At 40.3% G+C, this 19,052-nt stretch overlaps 1 protein-coding gene across 3 annotated transcripts in view; it reads left to right on the top strand.

Moving 5' to 3' along the window:
* BTBD7 (BTB (POZ) domain containing 7) overlaps nucleotides 1-17,221 on the top strand; it is a 41,522-nt gene extending 24,301 nt beyond the window's left edge. Inside the window, exons 5-12 of one of the 3 annotated variants that reach the window (XM_010583873.1) lie at nucleotides 161-236; nucleotides 2,508-2,668; nucleotides 2,986-3,129; nucleotides 3,364-3,477; nucleotides 5,041-5,230; nucleotides 9,263-9,441; nucleotides 10,151-10,579; nucleotides 12,270-17,221. In XM_010583873.1, the coding sequence (XP_010582175.1) occupies nucleotides 161-236; nucleotides 2,508-2,668; nucleotides 2,986-3,129; nucleotides 3,364-3,477; nucleotides 5,041-5,230; nucleotides 9,263-9,441; nucleotides 10,151-10,579; nucleotides 12,270-13,088 (2,112 nt within the window). In that variant the 3' untranslated portion in view covers nucleotides 13,089-17,221. Of the gene's footprint in view, nucleotides 1-160; nucleotides 237-2,507; nucleotides 2,669-2,985; nucleotides 3,130-3,363; nucleotides 3,478-5,040; nucleotides 5,231-9,262; nucleotides 9,442-10,150; nucleotides 10,580-12,269 lie in introns of those variants that run through there. The other 2 variants (XM_010583874.1, XM_010583875.1) reach the window with 2 other exon arrangements.
* Nucleotides 17,222-19,052: the final 1,831 nt, after the last annotated feature.

The following is a 19,052-nucleotide window of genomic DNA, read 5'->3' as shown; positions in this document are numbered from 1 at the left end:
GAGGAAGTGGTATGGCAGATCATAAAGTACAAATACTTCACTCTTGGTACAGTTATGTTTCTTGGTAGCTGTAAAAGATCTGGGTACATGGTGATTTTTTTTTTTTTGGTGTGACATTAAACTAAGCATATACAGATTGCTGACTTTCTCTTTCTACCAGGCAAGTGAACAAGATATTCTTAAATATCTGATTAAATGGGGAGAACACCAGTTGATGAAGAGAATAGCAGATCGAGGTAAAACCTTTAAACCACACAGTACTAAACCAAATAAACCAAAGTGTATGGAAGTTCTTTTTTGTGGGTAATCTGTAACCTAAGGAAATTTATTCTTTGTTTGTTGCATGGTCAAAACTAAACAAATGCACTTTTGTTTTTTTAAAGCTTTTGTTCTCTAAAAAATGAGAACGCAAGCATTCTGAGGAGCTGGGATTGTTTAGCCTCAAGAAGAAAAGGCTTAGGGGGGGATCTTGGCCAAGTCTAGATTTTTAAAAATTAGATATTTATATCTAATGGCAGGAAGCAAAGAAAATAGAGCCAGACTCTTCTCTTGGCACCCAGGACAGGGTAAGAGGCAATGAGGCATTAACTGAAATACAGGAAATTCTGTTTAAACACAAGAAACTGTGAAGATCTCAGACCTGGAACAGGTTGCCCAGAGGAGTTATGGAGTTTCTATCCTTGGAGGTGTTCAAAACTCAACTGGATGTAGTCATGGGCAACCTGCTTTACCCTGCCTGGGGAGCTATGGGGAGAGAGAAGGGTGGTGGTTGTGGCCAGACCAAACTTCTAGAGGTCCTTTAACCTCTACGATTGTCTGATTTTTTAAGTCTGGTTGATTTCTTGTTATCTCAGAATTATTTTTCTTGTAACTAATTCATCAAATAAAAAAAACGCTGCAGTATCTTTTACTTTTTCTGTACTCATGCAGGCTTCTTGCAGTAGTCTTATTCTTAGTGTACTGTGTCAACCTTTCACTTCAGTTTGAGTACATTTCTCCCACAGAAATCTGTGGTAGTGAGAAACGAGCCATCAAGTGGCATCAGTGTTTTTCCTAAAGTAGATGTAAATGCATTTTTATTAGCTCAGATGCATATTATTGCCACAGTGGTAACTTCGAGGGCAATCTCACATGTGTTGGATGTGGGAAGTATGTTAAATATATACTTCCCAAATAACAAATGCAAGTAGCCTGTAGTTCATCCCCACCACAACCTGTCAGTCAGATAGTACAAGAGGAACAGAAGGGGAAGAACCCGCCTGTGTGAACAGAGCAGTGCTAGTGTGGCTACTGTCTTTGGAGGGCTGGCCATGTTCTTGAAATCCACTGTTACTGCTTGCAATACAACCACTTCGTCATGGACATATTGTATGAAATGCAACAAAAAGTCAGTTAAAATAGTGCTTTCAGTGACCTGAATAAGTATTAACCTTGTATTTTCAAAACAAGATTTTCTAAGTGTTTGTCTTGAGGTACATTGGAACATAATGCAGCCAGTTCAACAGTAACAGACCTGGACTGGGGGAGAAGCTGTTAATTTGGAGTAATTTCTCAGCTTCCTGGTCTGTGGTGTTCTTTAAACGGCTCATTTCTCTTTCCTGGAATCATCAGATAATGCGATAAGCAAAAGCAGAAATAAGAGATATGCCAAGTTCTGTCAGATTAGGGCCAAATTTAGTCTAGTAATTTGGTCTAAATTCCTCAGTGACATTCCTGATTTTGCAGCTCTGAATACGTGGCGGTGTCAGTCAAATACCAGAAAGCATTAGAAATTGTAATGGGCTGTGGTCAAAACTTGAGCTGCCTGTACTGCAGGGAGGATGGGTGTGTTTGACAGGTTTCCTCAAAGAGTGAAGCTAGTCAAATTCAGGTTGGGCACCTAAAATATAGGTGAAGGTAGTTAACTGGGGAGGGAGAATGACCTGAGTGTGTCATATGTTGCCATGTTGCAATCTCTAGGAAGATACCCACTCTTGTCACAGATGGATATCCTTTGACCAGGAGAGCAATTTGAATGGGCTTGACACAGTTGTTACTATTCTAGGTGCCTTGTGTAATTCACCTTAATTTATCCCAGTGGACTCTTAAGGCCTTCATTTGTACAAAATAAGTCTGAAAACTGCTGGGGGAAAGGAGAGGAGCTGCAGGAGGCAGTCCTTGGGGGAACTGCTAGCAGGGAGGTACAAATGTTTTCATAGCATAGCTCTTGGTAGAGCTTTATAAACATTTACCCCAAACACTATTTTTGTATTTTCTCTCTGGCTTACACTTTGAAACTGGCAGCTGTGCAAATGACCCATGCTTATATAAACTGAACCTGTCTCTATGGATGCTTCATATCAGATTTTAAGGCATGAAATAGTTTTGTGGAACAATGCTGATAAGCACTGTTGATTTAAAATTAGAATTTTCTTTCCTTTTCTATAACTTCCTATTGGCCCTGTAACTCCCACTTTCCTATTTAAACTTTTCAATGTAAACTTGGTATTTCTTGTTCCTTCTCACAGAGCCTAATTTACTCAGTGGTACTGCTCACAGTGTGAACAAAAGAGGTGTGAAGAGGAGAGATCTTGATATTGAGGAGCTGAGAGAGATCCTGTCTCCACTTTTACCTTTTGTCCGCATTGAGCACATCTTACCCATGAATAGTGAAGTACTGAGTGATGCAGTAAGTCAGTAGTCTCATACAAATTCTATTTCTGGGTTCTTTGTACTTCAGATTCTACAAAGTTCAGGGGTTTTTTGTTTGGCTGGGTTTGGATGGGGGCTTTGTGGTTTTTAAGGATTAACTCCTAAAATGTTATAGCTCAGAGTAATACGTGTATAACCCTTTTTCTGGTTAAATTTTCTGTTCTTTAAATCTATCAGAAAGGTAAAGAAAAACGAGGTGTGTAAGGATTCAGTGTAAGAAAATGCATTTCTTGCAAGTTTTTTCCCATATTTATGTTAAAAAAACCCCATAAAACTCTTTCTTGATTCTTAAAGATGAAGAGAGGCCTGATTAGCACTCCTCCTTCAGACATGCTACCAACATCAGAAGGTGGAAAGTCAAATGCCTGGCTGCGGCAAAAAAATGCTGGAATATATGTACGGCCAAGACTGTTCTCGCCGTACGTGGAGGAGGCTAAGGTAATAATCATTAACAACACTTGGCTGTTGTTAAATTGGATTCATCAGGGGGTTCTGTAAACAGGGAAAGATTTTGGTGTGTTTTGTCTCTCTTTGCATGTACTGGCCTAAAATACTAACATTTTCAATTTAACAAGACTTACAAGATTGATCATCAGGCTCAAGTCTCTAGAACTGGTCAGAAAAATTTCAACAAAATTTTTTTTTGTCGAAATTGAAATGTTTGCGAGACAGATCTTGATGAAATTCCACCGGAAACAAAGCAGCGTTCTGAGGGAAACCTCCCTGGTTTCCAGCCAGTTTGCCGGCCCAGCTCCTCGGCAGCCCTCCTGGCAGGCGGATGGCAAGGTGAGAGCCTGAGAGTCCCAGTTTGCAGCTAGTCAGCAACCTTGGTGCCAGGTCTTTCAGGCTCCCCAGCTCCCACCAGAGCTGGGTGGAGAACTACTATTCCACTCGGCAGAGGACTCTGATATTTCATCATCTTGTTTGAATCAGAACATATCCAAAATTCTTTTGATCCTCCGCAAAATGGAATAAATATCTTGTGTCCAATTTGACTGAAGTCCTTTTGTGTCCTGCTCAGGCAGTAGCTTCCCTATTTAATATCTTGCATGAGGACTGTCAAAGTGAAGATCTTGTTGCATCTCTGATGGTGATGTTTGGTGACAGAGTGGAGATGGCTCTGTGTGGGACAGAAATATGCCATATTCTGTTTGACAGAATGGGAGCCTTGTAGGTCACTAACTAATGCCACCACTTGAGGCAGCTCTGACTTAAGTCAAGAGCTTGTGAGTCTCAGCAGTGCAGGTGACTGCAGAACAAGAGGATTAGGTAAAGCTGCGCACATCCACATTGCCTGCAAACTCTGACCACTACTCTGGTGAATTCAGAGCCTTTGCCCTGTGCCTAAGAACTAAAATATTTTCTAAGGGTGTGAGTTGTTGCTGACAACTTCTTCAAGGGAGGGGAGAAAAAAAAGTACTTTGCATTTTGGGCACAAAGGTTAGAAAGCACCAGGTGGCACTAAAGCAGCAAAGGAAGAGTAGCCAGTTAAAATTTTATCTTTGTATCTTGGATTGTTAAAACTAACAAAAATGTCTTAAAGAACATGTGATAAACGCTTTGACTCTTTTAGTTTTCAGGTATACAGCATGGGAGTGCTTTAGTAGTAATCTTAAAGTAAAAAGTGTATTCTACATTCCACCACCACCACCCACCCCACCCCCCATCAGGAATCCTACTTGTTTCTGTTGGTTTCATATTATGTTGTTAGTATTTTTAAATGCATCATTAGCTGTTTAACATTAGAGGTAGGACTCTCATACTTCTTATCTGGTAACTATACTCCTATTCATAGTTTAATTATTGTGAAATGCAAAAATTGCGGAGTTTTTGTGATTCCTGATTTTTTTAATTGTTTTTTTGGGTCCCCTGTTAGCCTCCCATTTTTTTGAAATAAATCCATATAATATTAAATGAGAATCTTAAAAGGGTATGCATAAATCCCTTTCTGTTCTTTAAGACATCTGAGGGGAAAACATTTAATTTTCACACTAGCTCCTTCTACTCAGTGGCACAGAGAGTTGAGGCCTATAGGCAGTAATTGTCTGAGACAAAGTCCTGAGGGTCTGGCCTTGAGAAGGTTACTTCTAATCTGACAGGTACCAAATAAACAAAGCAACCTTCCCAAACTTTATTCACCTGCCTGCTCTTAGCTCTGAAACTCAACTCTGATCATGACTGGAAAATGGAATAGAAAATGCTGTGAAAAAGCCAAATACTGTTTGGGACCTGGAAAAGTTACAGTTTAGACATTACTAGACTTGTGGCCTTGGGACTGCGTTTGCAGCAGGTCCGGGTGGGTATGTGTTTGCAGCGCCTTCATGAGGGCTCTAATGGCTGTCGTTGCAGTCAGTACTGGATGAGATGATGGTGGAACAAACCGATCTTGTTCGTTTGCGGATGGTCCGAATGTCCAATGTGCCCGACACCCTTTACATGGTAAACAACGCGGTGCCGCAGTGCTGTCATATGATTACCCACCAGCAAGTTAGCACTAACCAGTCCAGTCCTCCTTCAGTTATAGCCAATGAGATCCCAGGTAAGGCTGCTAGATCACTTGCAATGCTGATTGCTCTCGTGTGAGTGGACGGGGACTTGGGGCTGGGGAGAGTGAATGTGAGTTATTGGATATTATGGTTTCCTCGGAGAGTAGTACTGCACCGTTTGGGCTTCTTCCCACTCAGCAGTAGTCCCTTTTGCTTTGGTTTACTCTGAAGACATTTAATTATTTTTGGATGGCAGAGTAAGTAGTTAGGAAAATAAGCTACTGGAGGGGGTAGTATTTTAACCTGCTTCAGCTGAGCGATTTGAAAAACCTTGGACTGGTTAAGCTTACTGTAGAACACTTGCTGGAGTCTGACCCTCTGTTCTTAGAGTGGTTCTCCGTTTTCTACAACCAGTTGTCCAAGATGGGTAAGATCCAGAAGGCTGGAAAATGGCAAAATACTGATTTCTTTTAAAAACAAAAAGCAGGGGAGTATAACTTGTAGGGCAGTCAGCTTAACTCAGTTTGCCAGAAAAATATTGGAAATAAGCACTCAAAATGCACTTTTTTTTTTTTCGGTTTACGAAATCCACTTTAGCTTTGAAGTCAAATCAGCTTCATTCCATGTGTGGCAGAGTAAGTTTTTGTAGGTGAAATAGATAGGGCCTCTCTTGACTTCAGGATATTTGGGGTGACATTCCCATGGGCAAGCCAGGGAAATATAGTCATAAAGCTACTGGAATATATTTTGTCATTTATGCATTTGATCTTTTGGTGTCAAACTGAAAGAATATCTGGTGGGATTCCCAAAGTGTCTAGGTCTTCTCACCTTTCCCTCATCCTATTAACACTCAGTGTGCATAGAGAATACACTGGCAAAACTTGGAGCTGATGACAAGTTGGGAGGGTCAGTGGATGTTTTGGAAGGCAGGATTAGATAGCTAAATGACCAAGATTAAATTTCAATTCAGTGAAGAAAGTGGGAAGCATTGTGCTTATGTAGGTGTGACCATCTGTGTGCATACAGGAAGGCTGAGGGAAGCTCTGTGGAGAAAAGCCTGAAAGTCAACATTATACAATTCCATAAAGAACAACCATCATGCTAAAATACAAAAACCAATGTGCTGCAAGACATGTGAAGTAATTTGGTCTCAGATGGAGCATTGTGTTTAGCCTTTTAAATGTCCGTACTGGGTCAGGTCAAGGATTTGTCTGTCTTGTCTGGTATCCTTATTCCAGCAGTCACCAGTAGTGAATGCATAATGAAAGTGTAGCATAAAAAGCACATAAAATAATTCCCTGTAAAATTCTGTGTGCTCTTCAACCATTTGCAGCTTGGAGATGTTCTATGGTGGATGGTGTTTCTGTGTAGTTAGTAATTTTAAAAGCATTTTTTAATCCATGAGCTTATGCAGTCTTTCATTAAACTTGCATAAACTTTTGGCATCCATTTTTAGATCAAAGTATCACATTTCAGTAGATATGGATCAGTTTGGGAGTCTGTAGACGGCAATAAGGATGACATGCCACCAAGAAAAGTCATGTTCCTCCCTCCACTCCCCATTCCCCATTTTATAAGCATTTTGTATATCAATTATGTCTCCCTTCAGTCAACTGTGTTGAAAGGAAGTAGATAAACTATTCTTAGAGATGCTGGAGCTGGGACAAAAGTAATAGGTTTCAATTGCTGCAAGAGAATTTAAGTTGAGGTGTTAGGAAGATTTGAAGCACTGTTTAGTTAAACACTGCAGTAAGTTTTCTAGGTTTGTGGAATGGTTTTGATCTATCTGTTTCTTGTGATTTGGGAAGAGACTTGATAAAGCCTAAAAGGAGCTTCTGAAAATTTCTGTAATTTGATAAAGGTTCTAACTGTTTGTTTAGAAACTTGCAGCTGTGCCATCTCAACAGTACATTACACTACTCAGACCTTTTGCCCCTCTACAGAAAAACATAAATATACTCACTATGAATTGAATGTAAATTATTTCATCATAAGATGTGACTTTGATAACACTTTGCTTGATCTTAGTTTCCAAAGAAGTTGAGAAAGGAAACAGGTTCTCAGAGGTCTCTGATGTTTTGCAAAAGTTCTTGTGTTTTGAAAAACTCTGGCTCTGTTGGCAAACATGAGACATCTTGACCAATCTGAAACTCCACTACAACTTGATGCTGTATAATTTAATATGTAGGAATTATTGCCAGCCCTTTGATTTGAGCATGGATGTGAGCTCTGAGCCTGGCCAGTAGCTGGAACACAGGTATTGTCCTGGTAACTGCCTGCTTTGCTTAGTTCTGTAATTAAGCAAAAGAACTGATTTTTCTGCCAATGCCTTGTGCTAGGAAGGGTAGATGGAGCCTAATTAATTTGAGGAGATTCAGGCCTGTGCCAGCCTGTAACTTGTACAGGAATCCATCCCAAAGCATAGATGGAGCACAGGAACTGCCAGAGGGAGAGCTAGGCAACATTGCCTCCGTGCCCCTTAGGCTGGGCTCTTAGAACAGGGGGTTCTTTACAGCTTAGGTATTCTCCATCTGTCGCTTGCATCTTTCTTGTGCCCACTGCCCGTGGACTATATTTGCATAAATGCTATTGGCATCATGTTTTAGTGCTCTTCTTGCAACACTATTCAGAGCTCAACCTCTGCTGAAGTCTGTTCTACTTTGAGGCTAGGTTCAGCAGGTAATTGGATTTCCTTAGGTATTTTCCAGTTTCAGTTTGAATTAGAAATCCTGCAACTGACTTGAGAGAATTGTATTTTTTTATGTATGTAATCTCTCTTCCATGTGTTTCACATGAATAATAGTAAAAAACTGAAACAGACCTGGGTTTGAGAAGATAGCACTTTTTAATTAAAAACTTAGATCATTTTTATGCCTACTAGTTTGTAGAACTGCTTCAAACTTCTCTAAATCCTGTTTTTTTCAGTGTTAGCAAAATGCTGGTTGTAGCTAAACATCTGGCTGCTAAAACCAGGATTTTTCAGAACAATTGGAGTGTGTGGAGGTGTTACAGAGGCCACAGTGTACTGCCACAGGAGGGTAGCATGGAGGACTTATTTCCAAGACTTGAAGTCTGGGGCGGGGGAGGGAATATTTTGCACTACTTACGCTTACCCTTCGTGTACCAATGTAAACTTTGTGAAACTGGGACCAGTTGTAGTTGCACAGTGTTGGGTTTTCTCCTTCTCTGTAACATGAATGTCTTTTCACACTGTTCTTGCTGTCTGATCCATTTAATTTTTATGAGCTTTTGTTACGGACATCTGGTCATGGCAATATATAATGCTTGTAAAGCTGGTAAAGGATCAGATGCCAGGACTTACGTATTCAGAAATCTGGATTTGTCTTCTCTTATGATATGCGCATTTTCCTGAGGACAGAAAGACCACAGAGAAATATCATTCATCATCAAACAGCAGCAAGAAGTGACATGAGGAAGTTTTGCAACAGAATGAATACCCCAAATTATACATAATTTCTTTTTGGAAAGGTTTCTTTTATTATTATTTCAATATGACTGCATAAAACAACATAATTTTAACAAGTTTATGTTGGCTTACAGTTTCTTTAACTTTTTTAGAATGCTTTTTCTGTAGTTAAATACTGGTATTATGGTCTTGTGATTATAGAATTCAATGAGAAGTATGAAGCGTATGCCAAAAAAATCAATGACTTCTTGGCCTGTAGAATTCATGAGGGAACATTCAGTTGTTATTTAAGATATCCTGCTCCCACCTCAAATCATGAAATTCCTGCATCATAAAGGGTTTACCAAGAAGGCTGTATTTGGCTCATTCTAGCAGAAGCTGGAAAAATGGTGTATGGCTTTATCATTTGTATGATATGTGTGTTATCCCATGTGGCTTAATGATGCTCCAAGTAACATGTGTTAAGTCAAACTGTTCTTGGTAGAATGCTTCTTTAAAGAAAGAAAAAAAAAAAAAAAAAAAAAAAAAAAAAGCCAAGTCAGCCTGATGTTAGATTTTTCCTTCAGAATTAAATCTAATCATTGCAATCAAACTTGTTGTCTCACAGTTCAAAAAGTAATCTCTATTATCCCCATTTTGTTCTCTGTTATCCCTCCAGTTCCCAGTCTCCTCATTGTAAAAGAGATGATCAAACGGCTGCAGGAGCTGCGTCATACTGAGCAGGTGCAAAGAGCGTATGCTCTTAATTGTGGAGAAGGCGCCACAGTCAGTTATGAGATTCAGATTCGTGTGCTGCGGGAATTTGGACTTTCTGATGCTGCTGCTGAACTTTTGCAGGTATGAAAAACTGCTGTATAAGACAAATGCTTTGATTCTGTTCTGCTTATGAATTGACTTGAATGTGTAATCTGCAATAAAAGAACTACTTTGTGGGTATACATGCAGGTGCAAAAATGCTTTGAAATGCCTGCATAACTTTAGAACTGTCCAGGTGCAAATTACAGTGAGACTGTGGTATTTGATGTGTGTGATTTTATAAATGTGTAAGTGCAATGTATAAATGTATTTCTCAAGTTGTTGCCATTCAGAGTGCTCTTTACTGCCACCAATTTTGGGGACAAAAAAAATCTGCTGAAGAGGCGGTTGATGAGAACAGTCAAACCATAACTAGAAATCTAGATTATGATTTATTCTTGAATCAGAGAGGAGAGGAAGTCTTAACTAATACAGTAGATCTGCATAGTACGTATCAGGACTGGGAAACTGGAAATCCCACTTCTGTTTGTACATTGCTGTTAAAGCAAATGCATTTGTTGGTCAACTTATTCACACAATGAATCTGATGCTTCTTGTCTGGTTTTTAAAAAAAAAAATCTTTTTTCTGTTGTAGCCATAATCACCTTGAGTGTTGGTAAGGTTTTAAGTGGCACAACTAGCCTGTTAACTATACTAGCAGATTTCTAGTTCCAGTGTGTGTTAGTTTAGGAGATCTTTCTAGATGACTTCCTACTTTGTTTTGTTACATGTTGAGTTTTTTCCTTTGCAGAATCCTCACAAATTCTTTCCTGATGAGCGATTTGGGGATGAAAGCCCACTCCTGACAATGAGACAGTCTGGACGATGTCGTGTTAACAGCACTCCCACTGCAGAAACCATGTTTACAGAACTGGACTCTTTTGTGGCCTTCCATCCACCATTGCCCCCTCCTCCACCTCCATACCACCCACCAGCAACTCCTATTCATAACCAGTTCAAAGTGGGCTGGAAACAAAGGGTGCCAAGTCAACATCCCTCCCGTTCCTTCTCTTACCCGTGCAATCACTCACTATTCCATTCCCGAACTGCTCCCAAAGCTGTACCACCTGTCTACTTGCCCAGTGTTAAAGCAGCACCTCCTGATTGCACTAACACTACAGGTCTGGGGAGACAAACAGTGGCTGCGGCAGCAGCAGTGATGGCAGCTGAGAAGCAAGTAGTAAGTATTATGATTTCTCCTCCCTATCTCTTGCCACTCAAAGTAGTTTATAGAGAGGAGCTGGAGAGAATTCTTATGATGAAGTAACTTGGCTTTGTTAAATAAAAGAGCATCTTTGTTGGTTAGGAGAAGAATTTTCTACCAAACTGGCTGTCAGCATTCTGCATCCCAAAGACATGCTCTAATCCCTGGGAGAATGAACGTTCCGGGGGCAGGAGCATTTTGGAGGGGCAAGGGGGACTCACGAATCTTCTGAAATGCAGTTTGCTCTACATTACAACACAGCATAAGTCAACTTCAGTAGTGAACTGCATGCTATAATTCACGGGTAGAAACAGTGATGATATTTTGGCTATTCACAGGTAAGTAGTCCTTAACTAAACAGGTGTGTATAAAGGGAGCCTGTGGAGAATGTGAAGGCCTTAACAGCTGTGAAAAAGATTTAAAATTGAATAGGCAAGCAGGAATTGGTAATTGCAAATACGAAGGGGTTCATTACATTTAGTTGCTGAACTACAGTATGATGCAATGAAAACAATGAACTATAACATACTGGACAAAGACATAGCTTTGTGAAGTACATGAAATGCTAAATAAAGAATTTGGTAATTTATTTCTGCAGTGAAAAAACTGTTTCAGTGCACAGTTATGTCATAATGAAAACCTCTTCAAGTGCAGATTTGATCCAGAGTTCTGAATGGAAATATGGATTTTTGGTTTTTTCCTTTAGCAATTGTCCTAAATATATTGCACTCCTTATTATAATTTAAGTTAAAATATTTAACTTTAAATTAGCATGGTTTGCCGTTATTTGTTCAAGGGTGGGTTTTGTGGCACATATTTCTCTTGATCAATACTGACTTCACTAAGGAAACCATATAGTGATCTTTTTCACATTAGAAATGTTTCTGCTAGAATGTTTCTATAAAAAATGCAAGGAGAAGCATAGACTTAATATAGGTGATATTTTTGTTCTGTATTCTTTCTGTAATTTGTGAGTTACTAGTAATCAATGATTACTAAAATTGCTTACATTAAGAATGATAAATTTGAGTAGAAATTTTAACTTCTGTCTGGAAGGCTGTAATACGCTTGTCTCGTTGCAGGCTTGTTTATAGGTGTAGGTGAGACGAATGCCATGCAATAACTTCCATGCACTTTGTGGATCTAGTCAGCACTGAACTGATGCTCCCCCCACAAGCCCTGAGGCTGTCATGCATACACACACATGTGCCTGCAGTTAACTTTAAAATATGAAATGCAAGCAAAAGGGTTGCATCTGTAGTGATGAAATACATGTTTTGTGGCTTCCCTGCACTGGAACTCTGTGTTGTAAAAAACCATTAACTTCTGCGCTGAGTACCTTGTTTAGTTTGATAATCGCAAGTGGCATAGAGCAGGCTTACCTTCTGAGAGTTTAACAGTACATTGTCATTTACTGGTTTAAGAATGAACTACTATTGTGGCACAACAGCTTCATGAAGGAAAGAAGTTGTCTTAAGCTAGCAGAAAGGTGAAGGCTGGAGTATACATGTGTTCTTTAAACAGTGTAGGAAACTTGCAGGCTGAGGTTGGTCTAGGCAAAGGTGGATTAGGAAAATGCCGTTTTGAATTACAGACACTGTCCTAAATACAGTTTGTGTTTTAGCTTTTGCTTTGTTTCCATGGACCAATTTCTTTTCTTTTCCAGTGTACTCAGCCCTTGCTAAATGAACTGATGCCAGATATCGCAATGGGTGTGTCAGCAATGTCGTTAAAAGACAGAAGATTACCAGAGCTCACAGTTGACACAGAATTAAGCCAGACGGTTACAGAGGTAGGGCCCGGTCCACCCCAGCACATTTCATGTATTCAGAACAGACACATGCCCACTTCTCGGAAGAAACATGCAATAGAGCAAAAAATAGATGCTCGAGAAAATCAGCAGGAATATCCCGACTTCTATGACTTCTCTAATGCTGCTGCATGCAGACCCTCTACTCCAGCACCCAACAGGCACAGCCCTTCGCCTTCACAAGGCATGTATTTTGGCCCAGATTTGTATAGCCACAATAAGGCATCACCAAGTGGCTTAAAGTCAGCCTATCTACCCTCCCAGATATCTCCTAAAAAGCAAGAGGATTCTAGGAGGGAATTCCTGCTCTCCCAAGATGGGCATCAACACAGACAAAAGAATGAGCCAATACACCTCGATGTCTTAGAACAACCTCCCCAGCGACTGGATTTGGCATTGGCTACCCAGGAAAATGGTGGTAATGGCCCAGTTCACATCAGGGGAAGAACAAAAATGGAAACTGATTTAACCTATGGGCTGACCTCCAACAGACCTTCGCTCTCTGCATACACCTCTGAAATGCAAGAGGAGAGACCCAGTAGGAGACTGGCAGATGATGAGCCATTGGAACATGGAGCACAGAGAAACGCAGATTTGGAAAGGGAAGATGCAGTAAGCAGAGGAAGGAGGTCTCCAAGCAAACCAGACTTCCTGTATAAAAAATCTGCCCTATGAAAGCAACCTCCACTATTTCTCTGTGCCTAAGAGTTGTAAACATCCCATTCTCTGCAACTTTTGGCCTGACTTCTGTCAGACAAATTCATTCATGCCAGCAGATAAATTCAGCTTTGCTCACTTCTTTTGTACATACATTGCTTTATTAGAGACAGCATGTTATCAGTTTGTTTTTAATGCTGCTTCTGGTTTTATTTTGTGGGAAATTTTTTTGGAGCAAATTTAATTAAGCCTTTTAAAAAAAAAAAAGCTGGTACCTTTTTTCTACAACCTGGTAGCCTTTTGCACCTGTACATCTATTTTAGTGTATTAGTTTTGTACTAATATGTTAAACTTTATTGTCACATTTAAAGGACTGTATTTTCATACTTTTGCATTTTCCCTTTCACCTGCCAATTCCTTATGTGCATTGGGTTGCACATTATGAAATGTATTTTCTTATGAGATAGTTACAATGTGTTTATTTTTAATTATAGGAATTCCAAAGAACAGCACATCAAAATACTGCATTTTGAGTTAGATTTTTTTGTTTGTTTAGATCTGAAATCTTCCTGATTTTTACAACTATGGCAAGAATCCAGTCTAATGTTTTGTTTGAAAGTTCTGGCAGCTGGTCTTATCCTTATATAGCAAGCCCACTTCAAGAATTATTTTTGGGTTTTTAAGAGTCTGGGGGATATTTAGGAGTCCAAATTCCAGTGAAATTCACTGGGATCTGACAGTCTGATTCTGTTTTGCTTTCTGGTTCAGCTGTGACCACGGAGAACTCCATGATCACCCAGAAGCACATTAGACAGACTAGAATTGTTCATTTGCCCATGCAGAAATAAATCTAGAAATACTGTAAAAATGATAGTAATAACTTGTTCTTCCAGCTACCCATGTGTGGGGGTAAGTGAAGACCGGAGTTGAGGATTTGTGCTAAATCCTGGAGTGTCGGGAAGACAAGGCATAGTATCTTCGCTGTTGCCTGAATGGTAACCCTCCACTTCAGGGTTCCCTCGCCAACAGAGGTGCCGAGGTGACGGCTCATTGCCTTGCTTTCTCCTGCCTATGATTAAAAAAGGGCTTCACTCTTAGTGACGTCGTTCAGTGTTCCTTACCTGATCTGAAGTGTTGCTGACTTCATAATTGCAGCTGTTCTGTGAACAAAGTCAAAGTGAAGAGTAACTGCTCTAGCATCATGAAATGTGCAAAGCTTTAGCACTCTTACATTACACTTCCATTTTCTGACTTTGTGCTTTAAAAAAGCAGAAATGAGATTCATCTATTAACACGATAAGAAGAGGGAATGATAGTGATCTGGGCTGCCTCCCTGCCTCTGGGTTGGGGTTAAGCAGTGCACCGGGTATAATGGTTATAAGTGCATCCTTCATACTTACCATGCAGTTTTTACCACAGATTCATTGTATTTAGGATAGGGATCTGATGCTACTGCAGTATAGTGATTACCGGTGAAGGCCTGTTTGGGTTTTTTAAATGCAGTTTCTGTAATGAAGAATCTCCCTGTAGTAGGAAACTTTAGTCCCAAGTGTGACCTAAGGACTACTTTAAGGTTAGGTTGAGTTGTTTCCTGCAGTTCAAAATGCTTAATACTATTTAAACAGGTATCTTGCTGCAACTTTACTTTTAGTTTTAGTTGATGGCAGATTCTTACCTAACCTGCTTCATTAAAGTATGCAAGGCCTGGTAACACCACCACAATGTTATTGAAATATATTGAATACTGCATTTCCAAACTACCAAATAGCTTCTACATAAATGAAGATATAGGTGTTTGAACCAATAAATCCTCATGTCTCCTGCATACACATCTATAGGCCTCCTGCTTCTGTGAAAGCTCTGCAGACATTCCTTTTGAGATGCAGCCATGGAAGGCATGGTGTAGGATTGGAGGAGAAACTTAGCTAAACTGTGCAGGTGATATGTCTTGTGGGTGAGGGGAGGTGTTTGGGTTTTTTTCCTCTGTCAGCCTTTTTAGTCTGTTTTTTTGACCACAGTCAAGACAATTGGTGGTCCTGGCCTCATCACCAATATGTAGCATTTCCATGGGACTGCAGTGTAGAACATTGTTAAATGCAAGGAGGTGTCAGTGGGGGGACGGTGCTGCTGCTGGTTAAGGACTGAGGTTCACTGGGTTTCCTCTGCAGATTTGGGCACAGTGCTGTCTGACTGCATAGCTCTAACCAGACACTTGGGTCTCATGCTCACCAGCGCTAGAAACATTAACTTTCATCACACACAGAAACCCTGGAACTCCCTGCAGTTGCATCATATGTATGTTGATAGCTTAGTTACTAAAAAGTCATAGCTGTCTTCAGAAGACTTAGTATTCTGAAGAATTTATTTTTACCTTAAATTGATAGATGTACTTTGAGAAAACTATTTTAGTTACCATAGTTTGATGTGGCACTGTGTGCCTAGACAGAGGTGGGGCTGAAATCTACAGATATAACTTTTAAGCTTGAAATTTGTGGGGACGTGGCTGATGAAGACTGAGAAGTTTTGAGGTTATGGCTTGAGGGAACTCATGAAATGCTTTGGCTTTGGAATAAGCTAGTGAGAAATGCCTCTGGAGGGGACATGTCTGCATTTTAGAATACAAAACTGCTTCTGAAGTCTCAGAAGCTGAGCAGTATTAAAAAGAATAAAGTGTTTAAAAGTAGGTGCAAGATAAAAGACAAGTCCTTCTGAGGCCACAAAGACAATCAGGCCATGTAGACAATCTGCGTTTTCACTTGTGTATTTTGAGTTGGGAAGAAGATAGCAGCTAACAGCAGCTGATTCAAAGTGGAAAAGAAGGATTTGTCAAATTACTGGAACTGTATTTTTGTACTCCAGCGTAGGATTTTCTACTAAGTTGGATGTGCAGAGGGAGGGGAGAGAGACCATCTTTATTCTTCATGGAAGCATTATTCAGAAGCTAGTGTTCATACTACATCGCGCTCGCAGAATACACCTACCTGTGCTACCTGCTACTTCGTGTTTTTCTCTGTCTACTGAAACTTTGGTGCAGAAGCTCATTGTTTACATGAAGCACTTTCTGATTAGGCTGGAAATTAACACCTTTTCCTCCTGTAAATTTGATGGAGATAACAGATTACTGACTATATTTTGCTTGAGGATAGAAGTATGAACATTAAGTTTTCTTGAATGAGGAAGACTCGTGCTCCTTGCTCTATTAAAGAGAGAGCTCAGACTTTCGTTTAGTGAGCAACATGCAAAAACTTCTTATTCCCCTTTCCCTAACCCCCTCCACTTTTCCTTAACATGTGGATGAAGAACTTAATTCCTAAAACAGATTCTTCCTTTGAAATGTTTTGTTGTTCCACGGAGTTACTGTAGTTGTGTATTAATAACTGCTGTGTTGATAGGCAGTTTCTTGTATTTTTCCTGTTCTTGAGGAGTTTCACTTCTGAAAGTTAAGGCTGTGGCCACCTGTACTTGTAACCCTTGGTTTTTGGTCCTGGAATGTCCCAAATGTTTGTCTTATGGGTTTCTTTGGTTTGGGTTTGGTGGGGGTTTTGGGGGGTTTCTTATTTTTTTAATTGGTTGGGTTTTTTTGGAAAGAATACTTACGCTGTTTGAGGCACTGTTCTTTCTGCTAATAATTATATGCTTCTGTGGTAGAGGTGGTGCTGAGCTCTGCTGAACGCAGGGAACAGCTGAGAGAGAAAATTTAAAACCATATTTGGGGTTTCTGTAATTATCTGTACCGCCAGAAGGTTGCCCTGCCTTCGGCAACGTTACGGTTTTGTTTCTTGTCCTTGTATTGTTACTGGTATAAAGTCAAGTGCCTTCAATGCTAAAGGCTCAGAAAACTTTCTTAAACTGACTTCATGTCCTATGCAAGTGTTTTTTCTACAACCTGCATAACCAGTACTTTGTAAAACTTGTTTACGCTTCAACTGTACATAGTGTTTTTTAAAAAAAAAAAATAGTATTTTTATTTAGGTACCTCCAAACTTGAATTCTAGTCTTGTGTGATGCATTGTAAAACAATACATTTCTCTTTTGAGTACCATTACAGTTGTAAAAAGGTTTTCACTGGTTCTATTTTTCTACTGTTGCTGAGAAGCATGTAACACTGACTTTATCCTACGTATAGTTGGCATTTCAAATAAATGGCTTGTATAGAACATGCTTGTGCGACTTCTTCCAATTAACTGTTACCTGCAGGCTGCTGCAGTGCTGCCAGCTGACACACAGGCTAAAGCAACTGTGGTGTTGTCATCATTCCAAACTTGCAATGACCGATGGCCGAGGGGAAAGGAGTGGTTTGATGCGGACAGTAAAGGCTCTTAAAACTGACAAGGTTTGTTGTTCCTTCTGGAGAGAAAAATGCACAATAATGCCTTGAACTTCAAGGATATGATACAAACCAGTGTAAGAGGACTTCAAAACTAGTGGCACTGTTCAAGCAGCTCATGAAAAAGGAAGAGCACTTCACTGAAGTAGTTCAGTGAGTTCTTCTGGCTGGAGCTTAATTGACTGAGACTATTCACTGTTGAAGGCAATAGGATTACTTGTAGTGGAGGCAGTGGGACTTAGCCCTTGATCTAGGAAGTGTGTATTTTCTCAGCAGAGCTGCTCGTTAAGTACCCACCATTCTCTTATGGAGTTGCAGTTATCCTGCATCAGCTGAATATTCATGACATCTCTTTCACAGAAACAACTGCTTCACTACTTCAGAGAGATGACTCAAGTCTAGAAGTGTGTCATCCAGCAGCAGAAAACCTTGACTAGTCTCACTTTGATGTACAACAGCAACATAACTGTGGGTTATGTCCTGACATAAAGTGGGGGTGGGGAGTGAGAGTACTGTGTGGTCTTAACTGTTAATTATTGACACCTTCATTCCTACATCCAGGAAGTTGAGTTCTAGGAGCAACTTCCTAAACTAGACAAATTTAACATGTATTGTTACAGGCTTTCTGTGCGTTTTGCAACAGCGTTCTTCTAAGTCTGCTAACTCTGCCTCTTCCCTCGGGGGGAGCCTTCAGGAAGAAAGCAAAACTGTGTTAAAGAAGGTGGGGGAGGTGATAGTTAGGGGCTGGGCCCACTTCAGGTAAACCCTGCTCTGTGACGGTAGTACAGGCTGATGCCAAGAATGGACAATGCACATCATCAGTGCTGACCCTGTGGTGTGCAAGTGTAGCTGTATTAACTCCTTTCTGTGGAAATTATGTACCTGGTTCAAAAAACTTCCTGCAACTGATCTCTCTCTAGACAGCATTGCTGTCATTTCCTGAGCACAGCAAGTGGTGGGACTGGGCCTTGCTGTAGTACTGACTTGCACCCTGGTACCTGTTTCTGCTTTTTTACTTTTTCATACACTGGGGGAGGACACCACAACTTGGAAAACCTGGGGTTCTGGTGATCGGAGCTCAGAGCTGGAACCCAGGACAGTACTTGCCTCTGGGCACCTTCTCCCCTTTAGTGAATTACATGCCAAGAACTGCAATACAGATGAAACATCATCCCATTCTTTTTTTTCCAGCTCAAAACTGTACTTGCAAGTGAGATGCCAGCCCTTGTTCCACACCTGCCTGCAACGTTGTGGGTCAGGGCGGAGGCAAAGGTCCAGGAATACCAGGCTTGGCTTGGCCCCTGAGATGTACCTTGGCCCCCCGGCCAACAGGCCATTGCTGTGCTGCCCTGTGTTTGTCTGGAGCGTGGATGGAAACAAAACACTGCAGCAGCACTTCAAAAAAACAAGAGAGTACTGATTGAACAGTTATTTAATTTTTAGATAGATAGTGTAGTTAGATATGCAGTTACAACTCCCATAACAGTTGCTACAAAAAAAGCACATACAATACCCAGAGTTAAATTTAAAAGCAACTAGTCATTTCGCATGAAACAAACTGATGAACTGAGCCTCTATGCTAGAACTAGCTTTTGTAAATAACGTGGTCAGAAACAATTAATAGGGAGAATGATAGATAAAAGGGCTGATTTTCT

The sequence above is a fragment of the Haliaeetus leucocephalus genome, unplaced genomic scaffold (assembly GCF_000737465.1).
Source record: "Haliaeetus leucocephalus isolate CR32 unplaced genomic scaffold, Haliaeetus_leucocephalus-4.0 Scaffold932, whole genome shotgun sequence".
Classification (NCBI taxonomy): Eukaryota; Metazoa; Chordata; class Aves; order Accipitriformes; family Accipitridae; genus Haliaeetus; species Haliaeetus leucocephalus.
The sequence above is the reverse complement of the archived record's forward strand: the minus strand, read 5'-3'. Positions and strand labels throughout refer to the sequence as shown.